At 45.3% G+C, this 23,227-nt stretch overlaps 1 protein-coding gene across 17 annotated transcripts in view; it reads right to left on the bottom strand.

Annotated features, from left to right (window-relative positions):
* LOC308466635 (methyl-CpG-binding domain protein 1-like) overlaps positions 1 to 23,052 on the bottom strand; it is a 179,418-nt gene extending 156,366 nt beyond the window's left edge. For 8 of the 17 annotated variants that reach the window (XM_080987541.1, XM_080987531.1, XM_080987544.1 and 5 more), the window contains exons 1-5: positions 22,230 to 22,418; positions 9,224 to 9,363; positions 6,695 to 6,809; positions 5,588 to 5,635; positions 3,127 to 3,446 (exon numbers count right to left, since the gene is read on the bottom strand). In XM_080987541.1, the coding sequence (XP_080843667.1) occupies positions 3,127 to 3,446; positions 5,588 to 5,635; positions 6,695 to 6,809; positions 9,224 to 9,363; positions 22,230 to 22,232 (626 nt within the window). In that variant the 5' untranslated portion in view covers positions 22,233 to 22,418. Of the gene's footprint in view, positions 1 to 307; positions 401 to 3,008; positions 3,099 to 3,126; positions 3,447 to 5,587; positions 5,636 to 6,694; positions 6,810 to 9,223; positions 9,364 to 10,720; positions 12,422 to 22,229; positions 22,419 to 22,959 lie in introns of those variants that run through there. The other 9 variants (XR_013980920.1, XM_080987535.1, XR_013980921.1 and 6 more) reach the window with 7 other exon arrangements.
* Positions 23,053 to 23,227: the final 175 nt, after the last annotated feature.

Below are 23,227 nucleotides of genomic sequence, written 5' to 3' on the forward strand. Positions count from 1 at the left end.
CAGACAGCAAAGCCTACCCTGGACCTCCAAAGCAAGGAGAACTCAGCCAAGTGAATGGAACATGATGGAGGCAAGTTTCTTTGCTTCTCAGGCATCTGTGGCTGACACAAACTGGGTAGGAAGTGATGCTACAATTGCCCCACATTTAGAAGGGATATTCCATATGCGAGGCCTTGAGCAAGCACTTGGCACTTGGAATAAGAGGCATTCAGGCTTTGAAATGCTCTCACACAAGCCTTACCAGGCAGGGTCACTGTGTACTCCAGAGCACACCTATGGAAGTGCTATCATAGTTACAATCAGCTACCTGGTCAGGCAAGTGGAAGTGGGAGGCGTGTAGTAACTTGGCTTCTGATCCAAGCTTCTCCGTGCCTTTCTGCCTTCCGAGTCCTTGCCTAACCTAATTATTCCAAAAGGAGGAAAGGGCAGTAGTTTTTAGCAGTGTACAAGGAAGAAGACATCAAGTACAGGTAATTTTCGTAGTGCTGTCAAGCAAAATTTCTGATACATGTCAAAAAAATGACAAGTGGGAAAATAAAAGTTTTAAGGCTAATTGTACACTATTCTAGGTTCTGAAGTAGGTCAAGCATGGAAGAACCCATGTCCACCCCAAACAAAAAAAATTATGCTCTTGTATTTAATGAACCAGATCTCTAATGTAGAAAGGGTGTTGCAAATTCAGTGTTGCCCTATGTCAATTGTGCTTGCCAGACAGAATATCACTCTGATCGGGAGGAATCCGCTCCGTGGAAATCAGGGTCTGGACAGCCACGGCGAGGCAGAGACCCAATAAAAACCACAGGCGGGAGAAGCCTGTGGACGTGGGATTCGGCTGGCACCTTTTGCGCCTGCCCTACTTGCGGGGAAACCCGGTTTCGGGGTTCCGGAGCGACGTGGGGTGAGTGGCGCGGTGCTTCGAATCGACTGCTTCTTTCATAGAGTGAAGCCGCAATGCTGTTGCCGGAGAGCGCTGACTTTTTCCTGTGGACAATTGGATTTTAAACAACTACCCGTGAGTAGAACGGAAAATTGGATCTATAAACACTATAATTTGGCATCGAAACAGGAAGGTTTCAAACAGGAAGTCCGCCTTCCCCTTTTGTAAATAGATTGAAGCAAAGACGTTGCAAACTAAAGTCTGGAAAGCCTTTTGTAAAGGATTAAATCTCCATCGGTTAAAACTACTAAACCCCCCTTGGAAGCAGGAGAAGAGGGGGGAAATTTTAGACTGCTTAAGCCTGCAGGAGAGAGAGTGAAGGAAGATAAATTACCACCATTTTGAACCTGGGAACGGGCTGCCAGTAAGATCGACTTTTTGGGAAAGTTCATTGACTGTGAATAACATATGTTGACAGACAGCTAAATAAGAGAAATATATTGTTTCCATTGTTTCCTTTTGCACTTGAAAAGGAGCAAATGTAACTGAAAACCGAACTAACTTTGTTGCTGGATCTGTGTTTAAAAGGACGGATACAAATAGAAATTGTTTCCCCTAGAGGGAGTTTTTGAAACTGTTGAAGGAGTGGAGCTGGGGAATTTTCCAGCTGTAGAGATTAAAGACCGTGAGAAACAGAGATTGACCTTGGACAAGAATGTTGACAGAAGAAGCCTTAGTGATTGCATTTTGCAAGACAAGTGCTTTATTGGAACAGCTTCATAAGAAGACGGATGTGAGGATTATTAAAATTGATAATATGGGACAAAAAATGACTGATTTGGGACAAAAAGTGAATACCTATACAGAAACAACTCAGGATTTGATTCAGGAATCTGTTTTGACATGGCAAGCTGTGGAGAAGACGAAGGAGAAAGTTGTTGTTGAACCTCAAGTAATTCAAGTGGAGAGAGCCCCGGCCTTTCAGAGGCAATTTGATGAACATAAGCTGTTGCCCTTTACGATTGAATCCAGAGAAAGCCAGATTTGGAGGGATGGAGTCCCGCTTGGATTGGAGAAGGAAAGTTGGATAGATCCCCTTATGCAGGTTTGCGACCTGGATTTGGATCAGGGGGAGATTGGAGCTGTGGGGGCCTTTAGCTTTGGAGGGACTTTGAAACACGCTCTGAAATATCTTTTGGACTTTAGTTCTGACTATGGAGAATGGGCTGACCTGTCGAGAAGGAATAAAGACATTGTTAGGTTGAAGTTTCCCCGAGATCTACTCCTCAGTGCCAAAGGAAGGAAATTAAGAACAAGATCAGCAGAAGGCAAAGTAAAGCACATGTATAAATATGAAGAAGATCTGCAGAAGGGACATGGAAAAGAGTTAAGAGCCTCGGATAGAAGATCACCAGGTTGATGGACCATATGGAATTGATAGAAAGGACTGACAGAATCCGAGACCAGGGAGAAGAGACGGTGGAAGAAGATTGGAAAAAAGTTTTAAAAAAATTATTTAGAGAAATATTGTAAAATTAATGAGTTTTAGAAAAATTGTTGGAATGAAATTATACGGCTTTATTAGAAATGTTATAAGGAGTTAAGTATAAATAAGTTTTAGGGTTTTAATGGTAAGATAAGGTTAAAATAAACTAAGACAATTAAATGACAGAAAACAGTGAAAGATGGAAAGGATTTGCTGAAATAATTAATAACTAGAACACAAAAATGGGAGGTGTGAGGTGGTCGATGAAACAAGTTAATGAAAGATAAAGATATGGAAATATTGGATGTGTTTTTAATTGTTTTTGCTTTTGTTTTTGTTCTGATGTATTGTGTCTTTTGTTTTTTTTCTTTTGTTTTTTTATATGTACTGTAATGTATTGATTTGTATAATTTACCTTTTCTTTTTCTTTTCTACTTCGTTTTGTAATTCTTAAACTTTCAATAAATATTATTTTTTTAAAAAGAGAATGGGGAGCAAATGTTCAAAATCTGAAGCCTCAGAGGAGTGGGAATGGAACAGAGATGTCAACCCCTCACAAAACCTCTAAGGTACAGCAGAAGAAGATTTGCATGTTTTAAAAAGAAGCATGAGAATACACCAATCAGATTTTTGAGAGCCTCCTACTGTTTATAATCATTTGTTTTCTTTAGTCTCTGTGAGTCCTGTCTTGACATTTAAGGTTTCTGAAAGAGCCTGGGCTCTCCACTGCAACAAGAGGAAAGCAAAAGAGGGAGATGCTCACACTACAGGTTCCTCTGGGTTGGCCTCTTCCACTGTCACATTGCCCATTTTTCCCGTAGGAAGGAGGGCTGGAAGCTGCTTCCGACATCGGCGCTTGTGGGGCTTCATGGCTGGCTGGTCTGCAGCAACTAGAAGTTCTTGCTGCTCATCCAGAATAGCGGCAGGTGCTTCTACTGGCAACTCCAGTTCCATTTGGGGGGGTTTCTGGTCTGGAACCTCCTTGTCTGGAGGCTCTTCAAACACTTGCAAATCAGGAGGCTTCTTGAGTGGAGGGGTGGCTGCTGCCAGAGGTGGAAGATGCCTTTTACTACCCTTTTTGACCTATAGAAGAAGAAACAGGCAGTGTAGTCTAAAGCAATGGTTTACAAAGCATGAACCATACCCTAAGGAAGGACAGCTGTCAAGGGGATTCATCCTTCTCCTCCACCTCAATGCCATGGTTTGGCCTATAAACAGGAGTCCTATCTTTCCCAATACAGAAGGCTCCATCAATTTCCCTATGGGCTAATTAGCAGAAGAGAAGGATGGGAAGACCCAGTTCTTTGAGTGCATGTTCTGGAAGTTGGGCAATAGGGGCAGTACAGGATTCCTTTTGGTGTACCGACCTCCCCGCTGCACCAAGGATTCCCTGCCCGAGCTGCTTCAGGTCGTGGCGGATGTTCTCCTGGAGACACCTAGTTTGGTTGTCCTAGGGGATTTTAATATCCATGCCGACACGACCTTACAAGGGGCCGCTCGGGACTTCGTGGAAAGCATGGCCTCCATGGGGCTGTCCCTGAATAAGTTTGGCCCAACCCATAGCCGCGGACATGCCTTGGACCTGGTGTTTACCTCCATGGATGTTGGTGTTCTGACACTAAGTAAAAGCGAAACAAAAGAAGTGCCATGGTCAGACCACTTCCTGGTGCAACTTGACTTCTCCGCGACCCTTCCCCTCTGCAGGGAGGTGGGACCGATTCGGATGGTCCGCCCCCGCCACTTAATGGATCCAAATGGTTTCCAGAGAGTGGTAGGGGATGCTTTATCCCATGTTGATGGCCTTTCAGCTGATTCCCTGGTGGCCCGCTGGAATGCGGAGTTAACCAGGGCTATTGACTGTTTGGCTCCGAAGCGCCCTCTCCGATTGCATGGAGCCCGGACAGCCCCGTGGTTTTCCACTGATCTGAGGGCAATGAAACAATCGTTGAGACGGCTAGAGCGCCGGTGGCGGATGACCCATTCTGAAGCTGACCGGACACAGGTTAGAGCTCAGTGTCGAGCCTACCAAGTGGCGGTAGCGACGGCGAAGAAGGCTTTCTTCGCCGCCTCTATTGCATCTGCAGAAAACAGCAGCAGGAGACTTTTTCAGGTGGTCTGCAATTTAGCGGAACCACCTGCTACATCGGGGCCCAGTACGGGCCACATGATCTCCTGCAATGATTTTGCAAAGTTTTTTGCAGATAAAGTCGCTCAGATTCGGGAAGAGGTAGACGCCACCGTGGGAGCAGGGCCGGGGCGGGAGAGTGCTACCCGGACACTGAGGTCCAGCACCGAGGGCCTTCTGGCGGTTCCCTCACTACGAGAAGCCAAGTTACAGGGAACCAGGCAGAGGGCCTTCTCGGTAGTGGCGCCCTCCCTGTGGAACGCCCTCCCACCAGATGTCAAAGAGAACAACAACTACCAGACTTTTAGAAGACATCTGAAGGCAGCCCTGTTTAGGGAAGCTTTTAATGTTTGATGTATCATTGTATTTTAATATTCTTTTGGAAGCCGCCCAGAGTGGCTGGGGAAACCCAGCCAGATGGGCGGGGTATAAATAATAAATTATTATTATTATTATTATTATTATGGGGAGCAGCACAGAGCAACCCCCTTTTCTAAACACTTCCTGCTTCCCTAGAGTTTCAAACCCAGGGAACCTAATCCACTCACCAGATCCATTTGGCATTCCTCTTTGCTAAATGCAGGCTAAGTGAACAAGCCAGCATCATCATCATGCAGGCCACTGCCTTTTACTCTTCATGTCAGAGATCAAGGCTATAATCTTGTAGCACGTAATTGGGAAAGACTACTAAAGCTGTGGACTCACAATCATAGCTTAGAAACCCTACTTTGCTAATAATTATGCATGAAAAGCAAGGGAGACAACCATCCTTATGGAGCACAACAGGAGGCGGTCCTGGGAACATGCCTCACTTACCATCTGGGCAAGTTTTGGCTTTGCCATCAGGTGGTTCCACCATTGTGAAGCTTGCCAAAACTCTGCTTGGAAGTTTAAAAACACAATCACACCACAATAATTCCCCTTCCAAAGATACCCATCTGGGAAGCTTCTGCCCAGCTATGCAAAAGCAATCCCCACAGCAAAAAAGGAAAGCGGTTGTGCTGATAGCTTTCTTCTTTCTTCATCCTCCCCCATATAGTTCTTCCAGATGACATTCAACAGCCAGTCTAGATCTGGCCTCAGCAGACAGCACACTCACCCGCTGGTGGCCTCCTCCAGTGGGTGGGAGGGGTTGTAGGAGCTGGGGCTGCAGCAGGAGAAAGCAGTGAAAAAGGAGAAGACCATTAGAAGAAGAAGGGTTTGGATTTGATATCCCGCTTTATCACTACCCGAAGGAGTCTCAAAGCGGCTAACATTCTCCTTTCCCTTCCTCCCCCACAACAAACACTCTGTGAGGTGAGTGGGGCTGAGAGACTTCAGAGAAGTGTGACTAGCCCAAGGTCACCCAGCAGCTGCATGTGGAGGAGCAGAGACGCAAACCCGGTTCCCCAGATTACGAATCTACCGCTCTTAACCACTACACCACACTGGCTCTCAGTTCCAAGTGCTACTGGGTTTATGAACTAGCAATTTATAAGCTTAGGGTATCAATGCAGTCCAACAAAGAAGACTGAGGTAGAAGACTTGAACTTTCATGCACATCTAACCCAAGGAACCATCTGTAACCCTAGAGGCCTCCTAACAAAACTGACCAAGAGCAAGTTGCACTACACCAAGGATGGGGAACCTAAGGTCCCCTAGGCAGGAGTTGGAAGCCCAGCTCCCATCAGCCTTAGCCGGCACAACTCATGCTTGGAATCATGGGGAGAAGAGTGTGATTGCATTCATGACATGCTTGATGGCTTCCCATGGGCTGGCCAATGTGAGAAAAGAATCCTGAACTGGATTGGACTTTGTTACCACAGAGTTCAGCTATGTATTGAGGACTACAGGCTCCCCATTCCTGGACTACACAATCAGTGCATCAGGGCTATTGGTACCTATAGGAACAGGGGAGCACCTTGTCCAGGCATGGAAGGCTTACTGGGTGACCTTGAGCCAGTCGCCATTTCTCAGTCTACCCGCCTTCACAGAGCTGTCGTGGGGATAAAATTGGATGGGATGACCACATATGCCACCTCAAGCTCCTTGAAGAAAAGATGGGACATAAAATGTTGTTGTTGTTGTTTTTTTAAAGGAAGGGTCTCTCCCTCCAAAAACGCACTTAAACATGCATAAAATATGGGAGCATATGCAGGTCACTGCAATCAGTTCACTTCTAAAATGCTACCTCTGCTACCAGAACCAAAACTATTTGGATCAGTACCTCAGCACTTGGGTCTACATAAATCCCTTTCTTGAAATCAAAGTCAGTCAAATCCCGTGATCCTCCCAGTAACCTCAGGAGCTCCACTCTACTGCGGATTTTCTCTCCTCTGGGGCTATGAGGGGGGAAAGAGAAAAGCAGCTGTTAGATGTGTAAAAAAGCAGCACAGTGAAAGTAAGCGTGAGCTGGGATGTCTGCATAACACAGTGCACAAGGTACTCTCTGATCTCAACAAAGGGATGTGGATCAAGTAAGATTTCAAGTGTTGCCCAATACAAGGGAGATTTCTCACTTTATTTGAAACTTTTTGGATGTGCACACCACTGACACGGAAGCTAAGAATCCTATTGTTTTGTTATGTACTGCGGTTGTGCTCTACTTGGATGCAGAGGTGGACTGAGGGTCAAGAAACATAGCTTAAATCCTAGAACAATGGAGGCCTTGTGGATGGGTGGTTCCTGTGTCCAGGAAATAGACCCTGCACATGTTCCAGATGGGGTTGCACTCTCTCTGAAGGAGCAACTCAATAGTCGGGGTATCCTCTTTGATCCAGCCCTGTCACTAGAGTCCCCAGTGACCTTTGAGTAGCAGTGCTTTCTATCAGCTCCAGCTGGTCCACAAGCTGCAACCATTCCTGGATCCTGGCAGCTTGATCACGGTGGCCTATGCAATGGTAACCTCAAGGCTTGGTAACTGCAACACACTTTATGGGAAGCTACCTTTGCAGCTGACCCAGAAGCTGCAGCAGAATGCAGCAGCCAGTCTGCCCACAGGAGCAGATTAGTTGCAACACGTCAACTCCTCTGATGAGCTGAACTGGTTGCCCAGTTGCTACTGGGCCAGGTTAACTCACAAAGTCCAAAACAACTTGTGCCCAAAAGACCTTAAGGACTGCCTGACCCCTTATGTTCCACCTCCATTACCGAGATCCTCTGATGGAGCTACTACCCAATGCAATTCTGGGCTGCATCAATAGGAGTATAGCATCTAGATCAAGGGAAGTAATAGTGCCACTGTATTCTGCCCTGGTCAGACCTCACCTGGAGTACTGTGTCCAGTTCTGGGCACCACAGTTCAAGAAGGACACTGACAAACTGGAACGTGTCCAGAGGAGGGCAACCAAAATGGCAAAGGCCTGGAAACGATGTCTTATGAGGAACGGCTAAGGGAGCTGGGCATGTTTAGCCTGGAGAAGAGGAGGTTAAGGGGTGATATGATAGCCATGTTCAAATATATAAAAGGATGTCATATAGAGGAGGGCGAAAGGTTGTTTTCTGCTGCTCCAGAGAAGCGGACACGGAGCAATGGATCCAAACTACAAGAAAGAAGATCCCACCTAAACATTAGGAAGAACTTCCTGACAGTAAGAGCTGTTCGACAGTGGAATTTGCTGCCAAGGAGTGTGGTGGAGTCTCCTTCTTTGGAGGTCTTTAAGCAGAGGCTTGACAACCATATGTCAGGAGTGCTCTGATGGTGTTTCCTGCTTGGCAGGGGGTTGGACTCGATGGCCCTTGTGGTCTCTTCCAACTCTATGATTCTATGATTCTATGAAACCTGAGGTTGAGTCAGCCTTTCCTGGGTCCTGAGTTTTCAGTGCAGCAGGTCCTGCACTGTGGGATTCCCTGCCAGCAGAGCTTCGGGCAAGAATTGCCAACCTTGTGATTGGCAAGCCCAAGAGGCTCAGTGGTTTAGACTACAACACCACTTGTGTCCCTCCAGTTCAAATCCACACGCCAGGGTGAGCTCCCGTTGCTGTCCCAGCTCCTGCCAACCTAGCAGTTCCAAAACATGCCAGTGCAAGTAGATAAATAGGTGCCAATGCAGCAGGAAGGTAAACGGCGTTTCCGTACGTTATGGCACTCGTCACGGTGCCCCATTGCGCCAGAAGCGGTCTAGTCATTTTGGCCACTTGGCCCGGAAAGCTGTCTGTGAACAAATGCCAGCTCCCTCGGCCCGAAAAGCAAGATGAGCGCTGCACCCCATCATCGCCTTTGACTGGACTTAACTGTCCAGGGGTCCTTTACCTTTATTTGACAAGAATCATTATTGCATTCATTTAGACATATCCTTAAAATAGTGTTATTCAGACAGGTCTTTGCCATGTGAATTTCTTACCAAGCAGCCTTTGCCGATGCCTTTATTGCTCTTATTGGAATTGTGTCCACTGCCTTGTAAGTAAAAAGTCAAGAGAAAGAAGTGCATCTTTTGAGAATGAGCAGAAGCAAGACTGACTGAAGAGAGATTTAAGAATAGTTCTCAAGCCTTTGAACTGTCATGAAACCCAAGGTGCTTCTTTCCTTCAGTGGTTGTAAGAGAGGCACTAACAGCTGGCTGCCTAGGGAATAGGACCTGAAGGGAGGGATAGGCAACATGTGCCCTCCAGGTGGTCATGGACTCCAACTCCCATCAGCCCCTGGCAGCATGTACAATGGTCAGGAATGATGAGAGTTGTAATCCAGCAACATCTGGAGGGCACCTCTTCCTACAACCCTTACACTCTTTTCCAGATGTGACCCCAAATGGCATTACCTTGTGTAATAGGTATCTGACTGTCCAGGTCTTGTTCCATTTTTGCGCAAGACTTCACGGCGCTGCCAGCCGGGCCCTAGTGCGGGGCAATCCACCCAGCCCTCTGTCATGTTGTTGTTGGATATACCGCAGGGCAAGAACTGAAACAGCAAGAGAGTAATGGAAGGGTCATAGCTATGGGGCCAAAAGGGTTGTTCTTAAAATAACCAAAAACATACAAACAGTCGTGCAAGGAAGCACACAAGAAAGAGCAGCAAACTTGAAAGAGATGCTTCCATATATGGTTCCCCCCCTCATTTGCAGCCACTATAAGTAAGGTATAATTTGACATCCTAAGAACCCCAACTGGTATTCCTTTAAGGTAGTAATGGTTCTAGGCCTTAGGACTACACAAGATGCACAGACATATTGGTGAAGTCTCAAAAGTCTGAGGAAGGAGCAGCTCCAGGGGACAGAGAGAAGCAACTCTGTGTCTCTCCCATCATGGCTGCTACACTTGCCCAAACAGTCCATACCAGGGGCTGAAGGAAACCCTCCAGTCTCTCTATCGGGCTTTTTGAACTATCTGAAGCAGGCCAGGCCACGCCTCTCACTGGCCCTTGCTGAGAGATGCCCTTGGACATTAACAATATCTCTTTGCTGGTCTGCATGGAGGATAGAGAGGGATGGGAGAGTGCATGTAGAAACTAGCCTCCTGTACAAAGGTTGTACATCCATTGCTCTTCCCATGTTTGCTTCTGCCCCCCCCCCCCCCGCTATGTGGCCTGCAGGAGGAAATGCAGCGCTTCAACTGAAAAGGTCCCCCACCCCTGAAGGAGCTCTTTCCTTCCATCTATTCCAAGACCTTTTAAAAACTGAAACTTACCAGAAGTTGTGACCATGAAAGCAGAGTGTTTACAACAGCTCAATTCCGCATACTACAGCTTCTTTGGGACAGAACACATGCCCCACAAAAGATAGATGGCAGAGAAACAGCTTTAAATCTGTGTTCTCTTTACTTAAGTAAACATTAGGTTCTATTTCTGATGTTGCAAGTTTCGCCCAAGATTTCTACATTTGAAATCTATTACTTAGATTTACAAGTTTTAAAGAAGGGAGGGAAACAGAAGAAGCTGAATTCTGGACAAATAGCAGAGCTGAATAGGACTGACTAGACAATACAAATTTAAAAATAGTTTAAAAAATAACAAAACAATACAACAAACAGATAATGTGGAGTGTTGTTCACGTAACCAAGGACAAACCACAGCAGATGAGCAAATGCTGTAATATAGGTGACACTGGAATGAGAACTGAGAAGCAGGAGGGCACCCATAGTCTTTACCCACAGTATTAGATGTAACAAGCTGATATCAAAATTCCACAAATTTATCTGAGTCAATTTCCCATCTTGTCAAGTTAGTTTTTTGACTAGCTCATCTTAATACACTGCTTATTCTGAAGTGGAGACAGCTGTGAAACAATCACAGAGAGGCAGAGAACAAAGGAGGCACACACCTTTGCACGGGGCTTGAGGAGGTCAGACCACCATCCAGGGCTGAATTCAGGTGCTATGCAAAGGCTTTATCCCTTTCTCTGTACAATTCAGAGAAATACGCAGTCTCTCGCTGGTCATTGCAACCATGCGGCTGATTCCAGATGCTCTTGACAGGCAAAACACTGCAACAGACCCAAAGCTGCATCCTTCTAGCTAGCTGGGATAGATGCAAAGGCAGGCAGAATATTCTCCAACAGCAAGCCCCACGTACAGACAGGGCTGTGTTGACTCTACCACCCGGGTGACAGGGTGTGGGAAGATCTATAGTCTGTGTATTATTCCTAACTACAGAGAAGATCACGCACTGAGAACAGAACTAGCTTGCCCAAGGACAGGCAAGCCTTGTGGTGGAAGGAAACTCTCTTGCTAAAATGACCATTTCTATAAGAATGCAAGGAGATAAGCACAATTACATCACATTTCAACACAGCAAGGTCAACCATAATTGGGGTTATTTTGTTAATCTTGGCCCTTTCCTCCTTCCCACTGATACAGACTGAGACAAATTCATATCATACTTGTGAGTATGGCCTCCCAGAGAGATCTTAACTTTTAAAATTTAATTAATACCCCAGTTGTTATAATAAGGGGCAGCCATAAGTCTGTTCCAGCTGGCATTCATCTGCACCCTATTTGGCAGTTATAGGTGAGGGGATCAGGGCCAAATCTTCCCCCAAGAATGCTTAGTGACAGATCAAGATGCTGTTTGGAGCTTTTTAGTTTGGGAGGTAGACTGGTCAATATGAATGCCATCGCCCCACTCCTGGTAAGACAAACAAAGTCGGGGGGGGGGGGTTATCCATGTATCTTTACCAAGCTTCTTTCACACTTTGCAGAGATGTTCAGACTAACTACAGTAGTACCTCGGGTTACAAACGCCTCGTGTTACAAACACTTCGGGTTACAGACTCCGCTAACCCAGAAGTAGTACCTCGGGTTAAGAACTTTGCTTCAGGATGAGAACAGAAATCACACAATGGTGGCGCGGCGGCAGCGGGAGGCCCCATTAGCTAAAGTGGTACCTCAGGTTAAGAACAGTTTCAGGTTAAGAATGGACCTCCAAAACAAATTAAGTTCGTAACCAGAGGTACCACTGTACTGTACTGCATAGCACTCTGAGGGGAGCTGTCCTTGAAGACAGCCCAAAAAGTATCGCTCATGCAAATACTGTTGCTGTTCACCTCCTGACAAGACAGGAAGGAGGGGGCATGTTTTATGGACTGTACACAAGCAACCAGCGTAGCCAAGTAAAATCCAATGTGCTGCTTCTGAGCCATATAAAGAGCGACAAAGCCTAGGTTTGGTATATACCAAGGAGCATTTCTCCTCAATGCAAAGCCTTCATCAGTTGACATCTGCAGCAGCAGCACAATTATTTTAACCCTTTCTTTCTTTCTTTCTTTCTTTCTTTCTTTCTTTCTTTTTGCATCAACTTTTGCCTATAAGGATGCAATCCTATGGTTCTTGGAAGAGTGCCCCATGAGCAAATGGACAGAGCCGCTTCTCCTAAATCAGGCTTCCTCAATCTCGGCCCTCCAGATGTTTTGAGACTACAATGCCCATCATCCCTGACCACTGGTCCTGCTAGCTAGGGATCATGGGAGTTGTAAGCCAAAAACATATGGAGGGCTGAGGTTGAGGAAGCCTGCCCAAAATGATAGAGCTGGTCTACTTACTTTTGAGACCAATGGGAGGCAAGATCTGGAAGAAAAAACCAACAGTCAATGGAAGGAGACAAGAAAAGCTGGGGGGAAACAGCTGTCCCCACCTTCTACCTTGTCAGCATAAGACTGCCAGGACTTTGGATTTGATGGTTCCTCCACTTTGGATTCTTCCTCCCCTGCCCTCTTTGAATTACTCTGCCCATTTGGTTGGTGAAAAGGGCACTCAAAAAGTTAATACAATAATGTCCCTCTGTTGCACAAGAATGGCAGGAATTCAGGGAAGCTCTCTGAGCTACAGCCTTAGTACATGAAGTTCATCACCTGAAGATATATGCCTCAGCCCTTCCTTGCAGCTTTTTAGAAAGAAAGATATAAAAGCTTTTTCTTTATTCCAGCATTTGCTTGGACCCTGAATACACCTCTCTAACTAGGAGAGTCCAAGCCTTATTTTAAGCACGTGTCTCAGTTGAGGAAAAAACAGCCTTGCACCATGGTACATTTTAATTAAAGGCTTCCACATTTAAGGAATCTGTTTAATTAAAGCAGAGTTGAGCAGCTCGGCAGTTGTATCCATGACTGAGTAGTCCGATTTAGGATCCACTCTGCTCACCCCGAAGCCCTAAACATAGTCTGCCTCCCTTTTACCCTGACTGGATTACCACGCCCAGGGGGGGGTCACCACCCAGCGGTCGTAAAAGACAATTGAACTTTGGAGCATGGAATATACAGACTTTGTTGGATAACACAGATAATGAGCATCCAAAACGCAGAACTGCCATCATTGCAAGAGAGCTGTGGTGTTTTAAGATCGATATTGCAGCATTTCAAAAAACTCAAAGAGCAGGAGAGGGACAATTGAAGGAAGAAAAAGGAGGCTACTCTTTCTTCTGGAAAGGTCTACCTGAACAAGAACGTTGAATACATGGAGTAGGCTTTGCTATCAAAAACAATCTTGAGAAGCTCTTGTAAGAAGTCCCTACCGGCATTAATGAGCGGCTTTCAACCCTTTGAATAAAACTTCCCCAAACCCAACAGGCTACTATTCTAAGTGCTTATGCACCAACACTGGATGCCGATGAAGACATTAAAGAAAATTTCTACTCTCAGCTGAAGGCAAATCTAAAAAAATGTAGTATAAACACCGACAACTGGGAAACACTAGCCTACGAGCACTCCAATTGGAGAACAGCCTTTACCAAAGGTGTCATGGGTTTTGAAGACCCTTGAACTCAGGACGAAAGGGAGAAATTGCAAGTATAATCAAACTACTATATATTTTTCAATTGGGCCCCAGTTTAAGTATTGTAGCATTTTTTGTTAAATTGCATCTTGCAATTTAAACATTGTATTTTGTCTCAGGTTCCTGGGCAGTTGTCATGTTTATTGGTAAAACATGTTTTTGCCATGGCCTTGCTTTGAAGAAACTGGAGAGGGGGGACCAGGACCTAGTAAACAGATGCCTGCTGTGTAGTCAGCCATTGCCTGCTTTGCCGAAACAATCACGTGCATAGGCAGCTGCAGAACTAGCAGTACCTTGGCTCAAGGACAAAACGCTCACGTGGACCTTGTTCTGGAGGGAAGGCAATGGCTGTATCCAAAATTACAATTAAGGTGTACACACTAGTGTATACACTAGTCTGGAAACATCTACTTTTCTCAAACAAAACTAGGCAGCTAGCACACACTGGCATGTATCTGCTTACCATTTAGCCTGCTTCCATCATCCAAAAATGTCAAAGGATGAGGAATTTTTGGAAAAAGCTGGCTAAAGTGGGAGACAAGACATGGGAGGGGAAGAAATAAAGTGAGCTGCGGTCAGTCCACATCTATGACCCTGCTCTCTTGGAAGGTGAAGTTATGTTTAAAGACCTGTGATGTTAGCAATAGAATAGACATGTGTCTATCTCCAAGAAAAGACACGGAGGGCAAAATTGTTCTGGAATTCATATCTAGTCTGCCATATGAGCCATGCTATTTAGACAGACTGTTAACATACAGCTCCACCATGCAAAAATTGTGTCCGCACCTTTCCCTGTAAGGCAGCAATGGTCATTTTATGCTGGGGAGCAGGCATCATGACTACACCTCCAGCTTCCCACTCTCTATGCCAAGTAGAAGGAGCCCCCCAGAGGTTTCTGGTCAACACCTTCCATCACTTCTGAATATTGGCAAGGCTGGTTCAGGTTGAGGAGGAAGTTGGGAGTCCAATGACACCTGGTGGGCCACAGGTTCCGTCATCCCAGCTCTAGTAGCAAACCAAGCTCTACTTCCCAGGGAGCCCTTCCACATAATCCATCCTTTTGGGAGACCTGTTATAATTAGTTAAAGGGCAGCATAACCACCTCCTAAATAAAACCAAAGCCCAACAAGACCGCCGGGAAGCTGGTATTTCCCAAAGTGTAACAAGCTCTCTTCAAGGGCTCACCAGTGTCATGGCTCAAGAAATGTTTTTCTCCTTGAAATACTGGAGGCTTTCATCTGTTTTAATCCCAATTCCATTTTCCGGCCCTCCCAATTGGTGAAAATATTTTTATACTATCTGATTTCAGTACTGAGGGTAGTTAGTAAGAACTTCACTACCACCAGCCCAAGCAGCTCCAAACAATTCAGAAGGATCATATCCTGGTTACTTTCAAAGGTACTGGAGATGCAAACACTGAACCTTACCTGTCTGCCCTCGGTAGGAATTTGCTAGTCCCTTCAAAGTGGCATACTTTGGGAGGAAAAGTTGCCCGTTTCCAGCACAGTGCAAAGGTCATGCTTTGACTTGCAATCCCTATATTCACAGGACTATAAAAATCAGTTTGCCTTATTTGCAGGTGTTCAAAAGTGGTCATTTTCACTCTAGACTACACACTTCTCAGCTGTGGCAAGGAAGGATGGGCAAAAGGGCAAGAAAGGGTCAGGAGACAATTTGTTAAACAATTTCCTAGACAATTTTAAAGCTACAACCTGACAGTACTCAAAAGTCATCTGCAAATTTTCAAGATGAAAATCCATTCCTCATTTTCTGTTAGCTTTCGTAGTCTCTACTATTTTATTTTTATTTTTTCATTTTCAATTTTACATCAAAGAAAACAAATATTTTTACATCAAATTCCATTATCCAATTTTGACACCCCCCCTTCCTCCCCTTTCTGCAGTTGCTTATGTTTTAGTATTTTCACTGAATATCTGAGTTAAACCTAATTATTATTTATCCAATATAATAAAAATTAATTTTATATCACTGCACATCTTTATATTAATCCTGCTAATGATTTAATCTCTTTACAATAACTTTTAAAGTAATCAGTAAATGATTTCCACTCAAAATTGAAAATGCTATTTTCTTGCTTTCTTATTCTTCCAGTAAGTTTTGCCATTTCTGCATATTCCAACAATTTTTGCTGCCATTCTTCTTTGGATGGGACGCTGTCTTCTTTCCTCGCTGGGCATAAATCATTTGGGCCACTGTGGTTGTGTACATAAATAATTTTTATATTGTTTGGGTATCTCTACCCCTATTATTCCCAAAAGAAAAGCCTCTGGTTTCTTCATAAAAGTTACCTTAAACATTTTTTTCAACTCATTATATATCATTTCCCAGTAGGTTTTAGCCTTCTTACAGGTCTACGGCGGGGGGGGGGGGGGCTCCGCTCCATACCACCCATACCCAGCCTATAAAGTGACCCCTGACTTTTTAACCTCTTTTCCGGGGTTAAAAAGTCACCTTATACGCCAGAATCTACGGTACTTTAACGACTAATGTTACTATTGAGCAGATCTCTTTCTAGTGGAGTAGTTTGATTCACAAACCTGACCTTTTTATCTATTTTATATAATTCATTAAGTTAATAATATTGTAACTCACTCATCTAACATTCCTGACATTTCTTCAAACTTATTTAACTGAGTCTCACCACTTACATCACTTAATAAGTTTCTGTAGTCTCTTTTTTTAAAAAATGCTTTTTATTGACATTTTCCAAAAAACAAAATAAAACAATCTTTACAACCATTCTTGGTGTTATCTTATTTACATTGCGTAAAACAAGCCTCAACTTCCTACCTTCCCAGTTGCAGTTTTCTTAATATACATCTTCTCTTACAGTTTCTTCTACATTTCTATACGCGTCACAAGAATTATATTAACCCTGCTGTAGTTCTTAAACTTCTACAATTAATTCCTATATATGTTACAAATTTACCCCATTCTTCTACAAACTTTGCCCCTTTTTGGTGTCAGATTTTATATGTCATTTTCGCTAATTCCGTATATTCGAAAAATTTAGCCTGCCATTCGATTACTGTTGGGATCTCCGATGACTTCCATTTTTGGGCTACAAGAACCCTAGCTGCTACCATGGCATATTGGAATAATTTATGATCCTCCTTTTTTATTTCGTCCCCTATTATCCCTAATAAGAATGCCTCCGGGGGTTTTTGGAAATGTGTACCTAAGGAGTTTCTTAAGTTCATTATATATTAGATCCCAAAAAAATTTCATTTCATCACATACCCACCACATATGATAGAGATCCTTACGTTTACATTTCCAACAGGCTTTGTTACCCATTTTGTACATTTTCGCCAATTTGACCAGGGTTATATACCACCGGTACATCATTTTTTCCAGGTTTTCCCTTAAAGTGGAACACGCTGTCAATTTCATCCTTTGTTCCATAAATTTACCCATTTATCATACTCTATGTTATAACCAAAATCGATTGCCCACTTTACCATCACTTCTTTTATTAATAGAAAAATTCCTTCCTGTAGCACCTTAAAGACCAACTAAGTTAGTTCTTGGTATAAGCTTTCGTGTGCAAGCACACTTCTTCAGATACACTGATGGACTTCCATTTCATGCGGCTCAATGTGGTGCCTTCCATGGTTCCAGTTACAGATGGGTAGCCGTGTTGGTCTGCCATAGTCGAAATAGAAAAATTCCTTCCTGTAGCACCTTAAAGACCAACTAAGTTAGTTCTTGGTATAAGCTTTCGTGTGCAAGCACACTTCTTCAGTGTTGAGTTTCTTCACTTGAGTTTTATTAACTCAAGGATGTGTTTCTGTAGTCTCTTAACTACTTCAGAACAATTAACCCAACATTCTAGTTCTACTAGCTTAAAGTTATAGCTCTGCTTAACATTTCATGATTAGACCACAAGCAGCTATCACAGGAAGTCACTTGGTTCAATGCAGAGGATGGCAGTTCTTTTATTTGTGAACCAGATTTCCAATTTAGTTCTGAAGCTTTGGCTCTCCAAACATTGGCTCTCCCCGTAGTTTCATAAGTGGGAGAGGGAACAAGAGTTCCATTCCTTTTCCCCAAACTCACGGATCACCCACTAACCTGCCCCTTGCTTCTTCTGTGGCAAAAGCTTTTTAGACAAGATTGGTTTCCAGAATGACACAAATAAATAAATAATAATAAATTTTTATTTGTACCTCCTCCCTCCCCGGCCAGAGCTGGGCTCAGGGTGGCTAACATCATAAAACTAACAAAGTATCCAAAGAACATAAAAACAGGCGATCAATTAATTAAAATACATCTTAAAATTAGTTTGAAGTAAATTAAGATCTGGACAGGTGGCAGTCCACACGTAAAATTGAGAGTGGTTAATATTCTCCAGGGTTATCACTGTTATCACTGGTCTTGTAAAGGACCTGTGAGGAGGCTAGGAGGCCTCTTTAATGCTTGTTCTTATACAGAAAGAAAAGACTCAGACTGAACCCCGACCAAAGGCCTGGCGGAATTTATTATCATGATTGTACAAGTTAATTATGCTTCATACTTAATGAAATCAACTCACATTTGAACGACATTATACTGTATACCTGCTGTTAGGTATCACGATGCATACTGAGTTATCTTAAAACATTAACACTGAAACAAGGTCAGGAGCATAGTAACTACACTTGCCCAAATATCATTCAAGTAAACCGCTCATGAACAGAGTGGGCAGATCACCGGGTTGTGAAGTTTGCATTCCTGTGTCCAAGAGGAAATGCTACCTTTTCCCAATGACAATTTTACATACTTCCAGCTGTTAGGCAGCTCCAAAGCACTCTCATTCAAATAAGCTCAGCAGACACATCAACTTTCTATAAAATGAGACTTCTGAAATCCCATGCAAGCCTGATTTTTCTGACACTACCGCTATGTTAACCATTTTACCCTAACCCTAAACCCTATACCTAACCCTAACCATTTTACTCTGCTTCCAAGCACACAGTCCTAATCCCCTCTTCAGGCACAAAGCCAGGGGACCTCCTATCTCAACAGCTTGCAATCATAACAGAAATTGCTAGGCAGTAACTGCCATGTTCCAGAGGTTAAGGAATACAGGACTAGCCAAGATCTTTGGTTAGACCAGCCTTCTCTGACCTGGTGCTCACCAGGTATTTTCGACTGTAACTCCAATTAGCCCTAACAGCCAGCCATGACGGCAGGGGTTGATGAGAACTGGAGCCCAGCAGCATCTAGAGGGCATCACATGTGGGATGAGAGAGTTCTGCCAAATCTTATTTTCTTTTTTAACTGCAGAAGTATGCTCTTCGACAGAGGGCTCTGGACAAAGCAAAACCAGTTTTGGAAATGAGCTGATGATCATACAAGCAGCCCAAAAACCCTTTGAGGGAAGGAGGATGACATCAATGATACTTTCAACAATGGCACATTGCTTGTCACCTTTCACTGCTTATGTCTCCCACTTGCTAGAATTCAAGCAGCAATACAAGGCACTATTTGCTTGCTGCAGCTTTCACTATGCTGAGCAGATGTTGTCATGTGACTCACACTCTACTGAAACATTAGGAACAAAGATGAAGAAAGCCATGTCTGGAAACATTAAAAACCAACACCGCTGAGAAGCATCAAACTATGGCCAAATAGTAGAGGCAGAATTTGCTTTCCTTGCAGATGACCTTTTATTTAAACCAACAAAGGAATTCCTACTTCACGTCAAACAAATTGGCAAACAAGATGCTTCAATTGTCATTAACATTTCTGGTGGTCACTCATTATCTGTTTGTTTAGCCATAGGTTTTTTTACATCAAGGCATACATAAACAATTTAATTGACATGGCTTCCTCCAAAATAACTTCATGAATTATGAAACAATGGTGTAGGGAGAAGGGGTTTGAATTTGTTAAGTACTGGGGGATATTCTGGGACACCACGGACCTGAGCAAGAGGGATGCAGTCAACTTGAACTCGATTGTTGACAATTAACATTAAAAAGGTGGAAGAGCAGCTTTTAAACTGATTACAGGAGGAGCCAAGAGGAGCCGAAGAAAATCTAGTTCAGAACAATCACTCTCTAGGATGAAAATGGAGAAACTGAATGAAAATTTAAATGTGGGAGGCATGGAACTAGACACTGTGAGTGCAGCCTGTGCAGGGGCAGAGATGCCAAAGAACTGCAGGCCAAAACACAAGAAGAGAAACATTGTACAGTTATACCTCGGGATAAATACACTTCAGGTTGAGCGCTTGCGGGCTGCGCTCCGCGGCAACCTGGAAGTAACGGAACGCGTTACTTCCGGGTTTCGCCGCTTGCACATACGCAGTCAAAATGACGTCACACGCATGCGTAGAAGTGGTGAAACGCAACCCGTGCACACGTGCTGTTACATCTTACGTTCTGTTCGGGATGCGAACAGGGCTCAGAACGGATCCCGTTTGCATCCCGAGGTACCACTGTATGTGTTTATATGCTAATGCCAGGAGCCTCTGTGCCAAGATGGGTGAAGTGGTGTGCTTGGTCTTTGAGGTTAGCCTTGATATAGTTGGTATAATGGAAACCTGTTGGAATGGAGAGAATCAGTGGGATAATGTTATCTCTGGATATGAACTCTATAGGAAGGACAGGGAGACACATACTGGAGGTGGATTTGCTCTTTACATCAAAGAGGGCAATGTGACCCAGCAAGCCAAAATTCCCCAAAGGGAATTCTCCTCCACAGGAACACTGTGGATGATGATACTGGGCCCTAAGAGTAACTTGGTGCTAGGAAAATGCTACCATCCCCCTGTTCAAGGAGTTCTTGAGATGATGAATGAAATGAAGGAAAACAACCAAAAGAGGGAATGGTGAAACAATGGGTAACTTCAACTACCATCATATAGACTGGTGACATATGCGTTTCAGTCATGACAAAGAGGAAAAAATTCTGATTACAGTGGTACCTCGGGTTAAGTACTTAATTCGTTCCGGAGGTCCATTCTTAACCTGAAACTGTTCTTAACCTGAAGCACCACTTTAGTTAATGGGGCCTCCCGCTGCCGCCGTGCGACCGGAGCACAATTTCTGTTCTCACCCTGAAGCAAAGTTCTTAACCCGAGGTACTATTTCTGTGTTAGCGGAGTCTGTAACCTGAAGCGTATGTAACCCAAGGTACCACAGTACTCCAAATGAATATGCCCTAGAACACAGCTGGTCATGGATTTACCCTTGATTTATCTTAAGTGGTGCCAAGGTGCCCAAGATGAAAGTGTTGCTAAAACAGTTGGAAGCAGTGGTCATAGTGCTATTAAATTGAATATACTATGTAAATGACCAACTGCCAAGAAAATAAACCTGATAACATGTGACTTCAGAAAGGAAACTAAAAAAATAAAAATGAGGGGCCTGGTAAAAAGTTGAAAGGCAATGTCAAGGGCATCAAATCACACCAAAACACTTGGACATTATTTAAAAACACAGCTGAAGGTTATATCTCAGATCAGGAAATGTGCCATCAGAGCAAAGTCAAAAAAGCTATTAGAGGCAGGAAGGATTCCTTCAAAAAATGGAATTCTTGTCTAAATGAGATCTTTGTGGGCTTCCAAAGGTATCTGGCTGGGAAAGCAGGATGCTGGATCATTAGCCTGATCCAGTAAGCTGTTCTTATGGATCTTAATGTTATTTTAACTGGAGATGCCATGAACTGAACTTGGTACTCCAGGCACGCACAACACGTCAATTGTGATCGACCAGTGAATCGTGGGATTGTTTCTTGTCAATTGCAGGGCCTTTCTCTGCAGCCTCGGATGCAGTGGCAGTAGCTGCCGCCGCTGCCAGTCTCCATGGCGATGCAAGCCTGAGCGGTGCCAAGCCGGCTTGCCTTCCTGCCCCTGTGCTGCACTCTTGGGGGTTAGAGCGCTGGGGTGAGGGGGACGCAGCGCCCTGAGGGCTGGGGAGTATATGTGTGTGCCGACTTGCTATCCTTCCCGCTGCCCTTTGAGCGCTGGTGGGGGGGGGTTGCTACCAGCCCTGAGGGTCTGGGTGTGTGCAGGGGGGGGTGTTCCTGCCAGGTACTAACTTAGGGGCAAGGGGCATAACATGATTGGACTCCTACTGTTCGAGGCTCTGACTTCCCCCTGGCTGGGGATCTGGGGAGTGCCTCTCCTTCCCTGCTAGAGAGAGGAAGGCAGTCTTGATTTCTGCCGCTCACGTTGATGTGTTTAGGGAGGGAGAGAACTGGCTCCTCAAATAGAGAACTTTTGCCTCCCTTTTGTCCCCCTCCCTTAAACTCCCCCCCTCATGTCCAGTTAGCCACCTCCTTCCACACATGCACCCCACGTGCATATGACACACCAGACAGACCAGTTTGGCCCTGAGGGGGTCTAAAATAAACACACCAAGTACACACATGTTAAGGGGCAGGCGGGGAGAGTATGTTTAAGTTGAAGGATGACAACGGGCGCGTGTGGTAGATCACTGCCAGTTTTTTATACTGGTTAGTGGATCAGAGCCTACTAGTGGATCAGCATGCTCCAACACAAAGCAGGACAACAGCCAGCAAGTTCCTCCAGCCTTCCATTCCAATTTCTATTACCATATTGTTTGTTATGCCAGAATCCAAAACTTAAGGACCCAGAAAATGCCAAAGAACTTCTTTTGCTTAAATAAGCGTTCACTCTTGAGCTAGGAGCAGGAAACTGCTTTATACCCAGACAGTCCGTTGGTCCATCTAGCTCAGTGCTGTCAACACTGACTGGCAGCAGCTCTCTGGGGTATCTCCTACCTGGAGAGAACAGAGGACTTTACCAGGAACTTTTTGCAGACAGAGCCTGGGTTCTATTGCGGAGCTGCAGCCCTTCAATATGAAGATTCAGCCCACCCGAAACTTGATCGTACACCCGCTCTCTCACTACCAAGAGGCCGGCCATGATGGAGCTCTTCACCCAGCAGATCAGGCTCTTCGGGGCCACCACCATGGCAGAGAAGGCGCTGTGTCCAGAGGGGAGGCCTCGCAAAGAGAGCAAGAAGGGGACCCCGCCCCCCCCCGCCGTGGGAACACCCCAGCTCCGCACAGGAGAGCCGCCCCCGGCAGGCCTGGCCTCTCCAGCACCCGAAGCACCGCGCGGAAGCACCGCGGCCTCTCCCGGGGCGAAGGGGGGTCCCCTCAGGAGCCGCCCCGCTCGCCCGGTTCCCGGCGGAGCCTCGACTCGCCTGGGCGGCGGACGCGGACCTCGGGGCTTCCTCCGGGAGCGGACGCAGAGGCGGCACCGGGCCGCCGGGTTTCGCCTCGACCGCGTGGCCCGCCTCCAGCCCCGCTCACTCACCAGCGGCGAAGGGAACCGGGCCCGCCGGGCCTCGGAGGGGCTCTGCCGCCCCCTGCGCTGCGCCGCCGCCGCCTCCTCACCGGCAGCCGAGAGCAGGAGGCGCACGCGCGGACCCGCCCCCACGACGTCAGTGACGCCTCAAAGATGACCTGGAAGAGGAAGGCGCTTCCAGGGCGCTGGGCGCACGCGCGATATCCGGGTGCGCGCAACCCCCACGTGATAGAATCTTGGAAGGGACTTCAAGGGTCATCTAGTCCAACCTCCTGTA

The sequence above is a fragment of the Podarcis pityusensis genome (assembly GCF_964106645.2).
Source record: "Podarcis pityusensis genome assembly, chromosome: 17".
Taxonomy (NCBI): Eukaryota; Metazoa; Chordata; class Lepidosauria; order Squamata; family Lacertidae; genus Podarcis; species Podarcis pityusensis.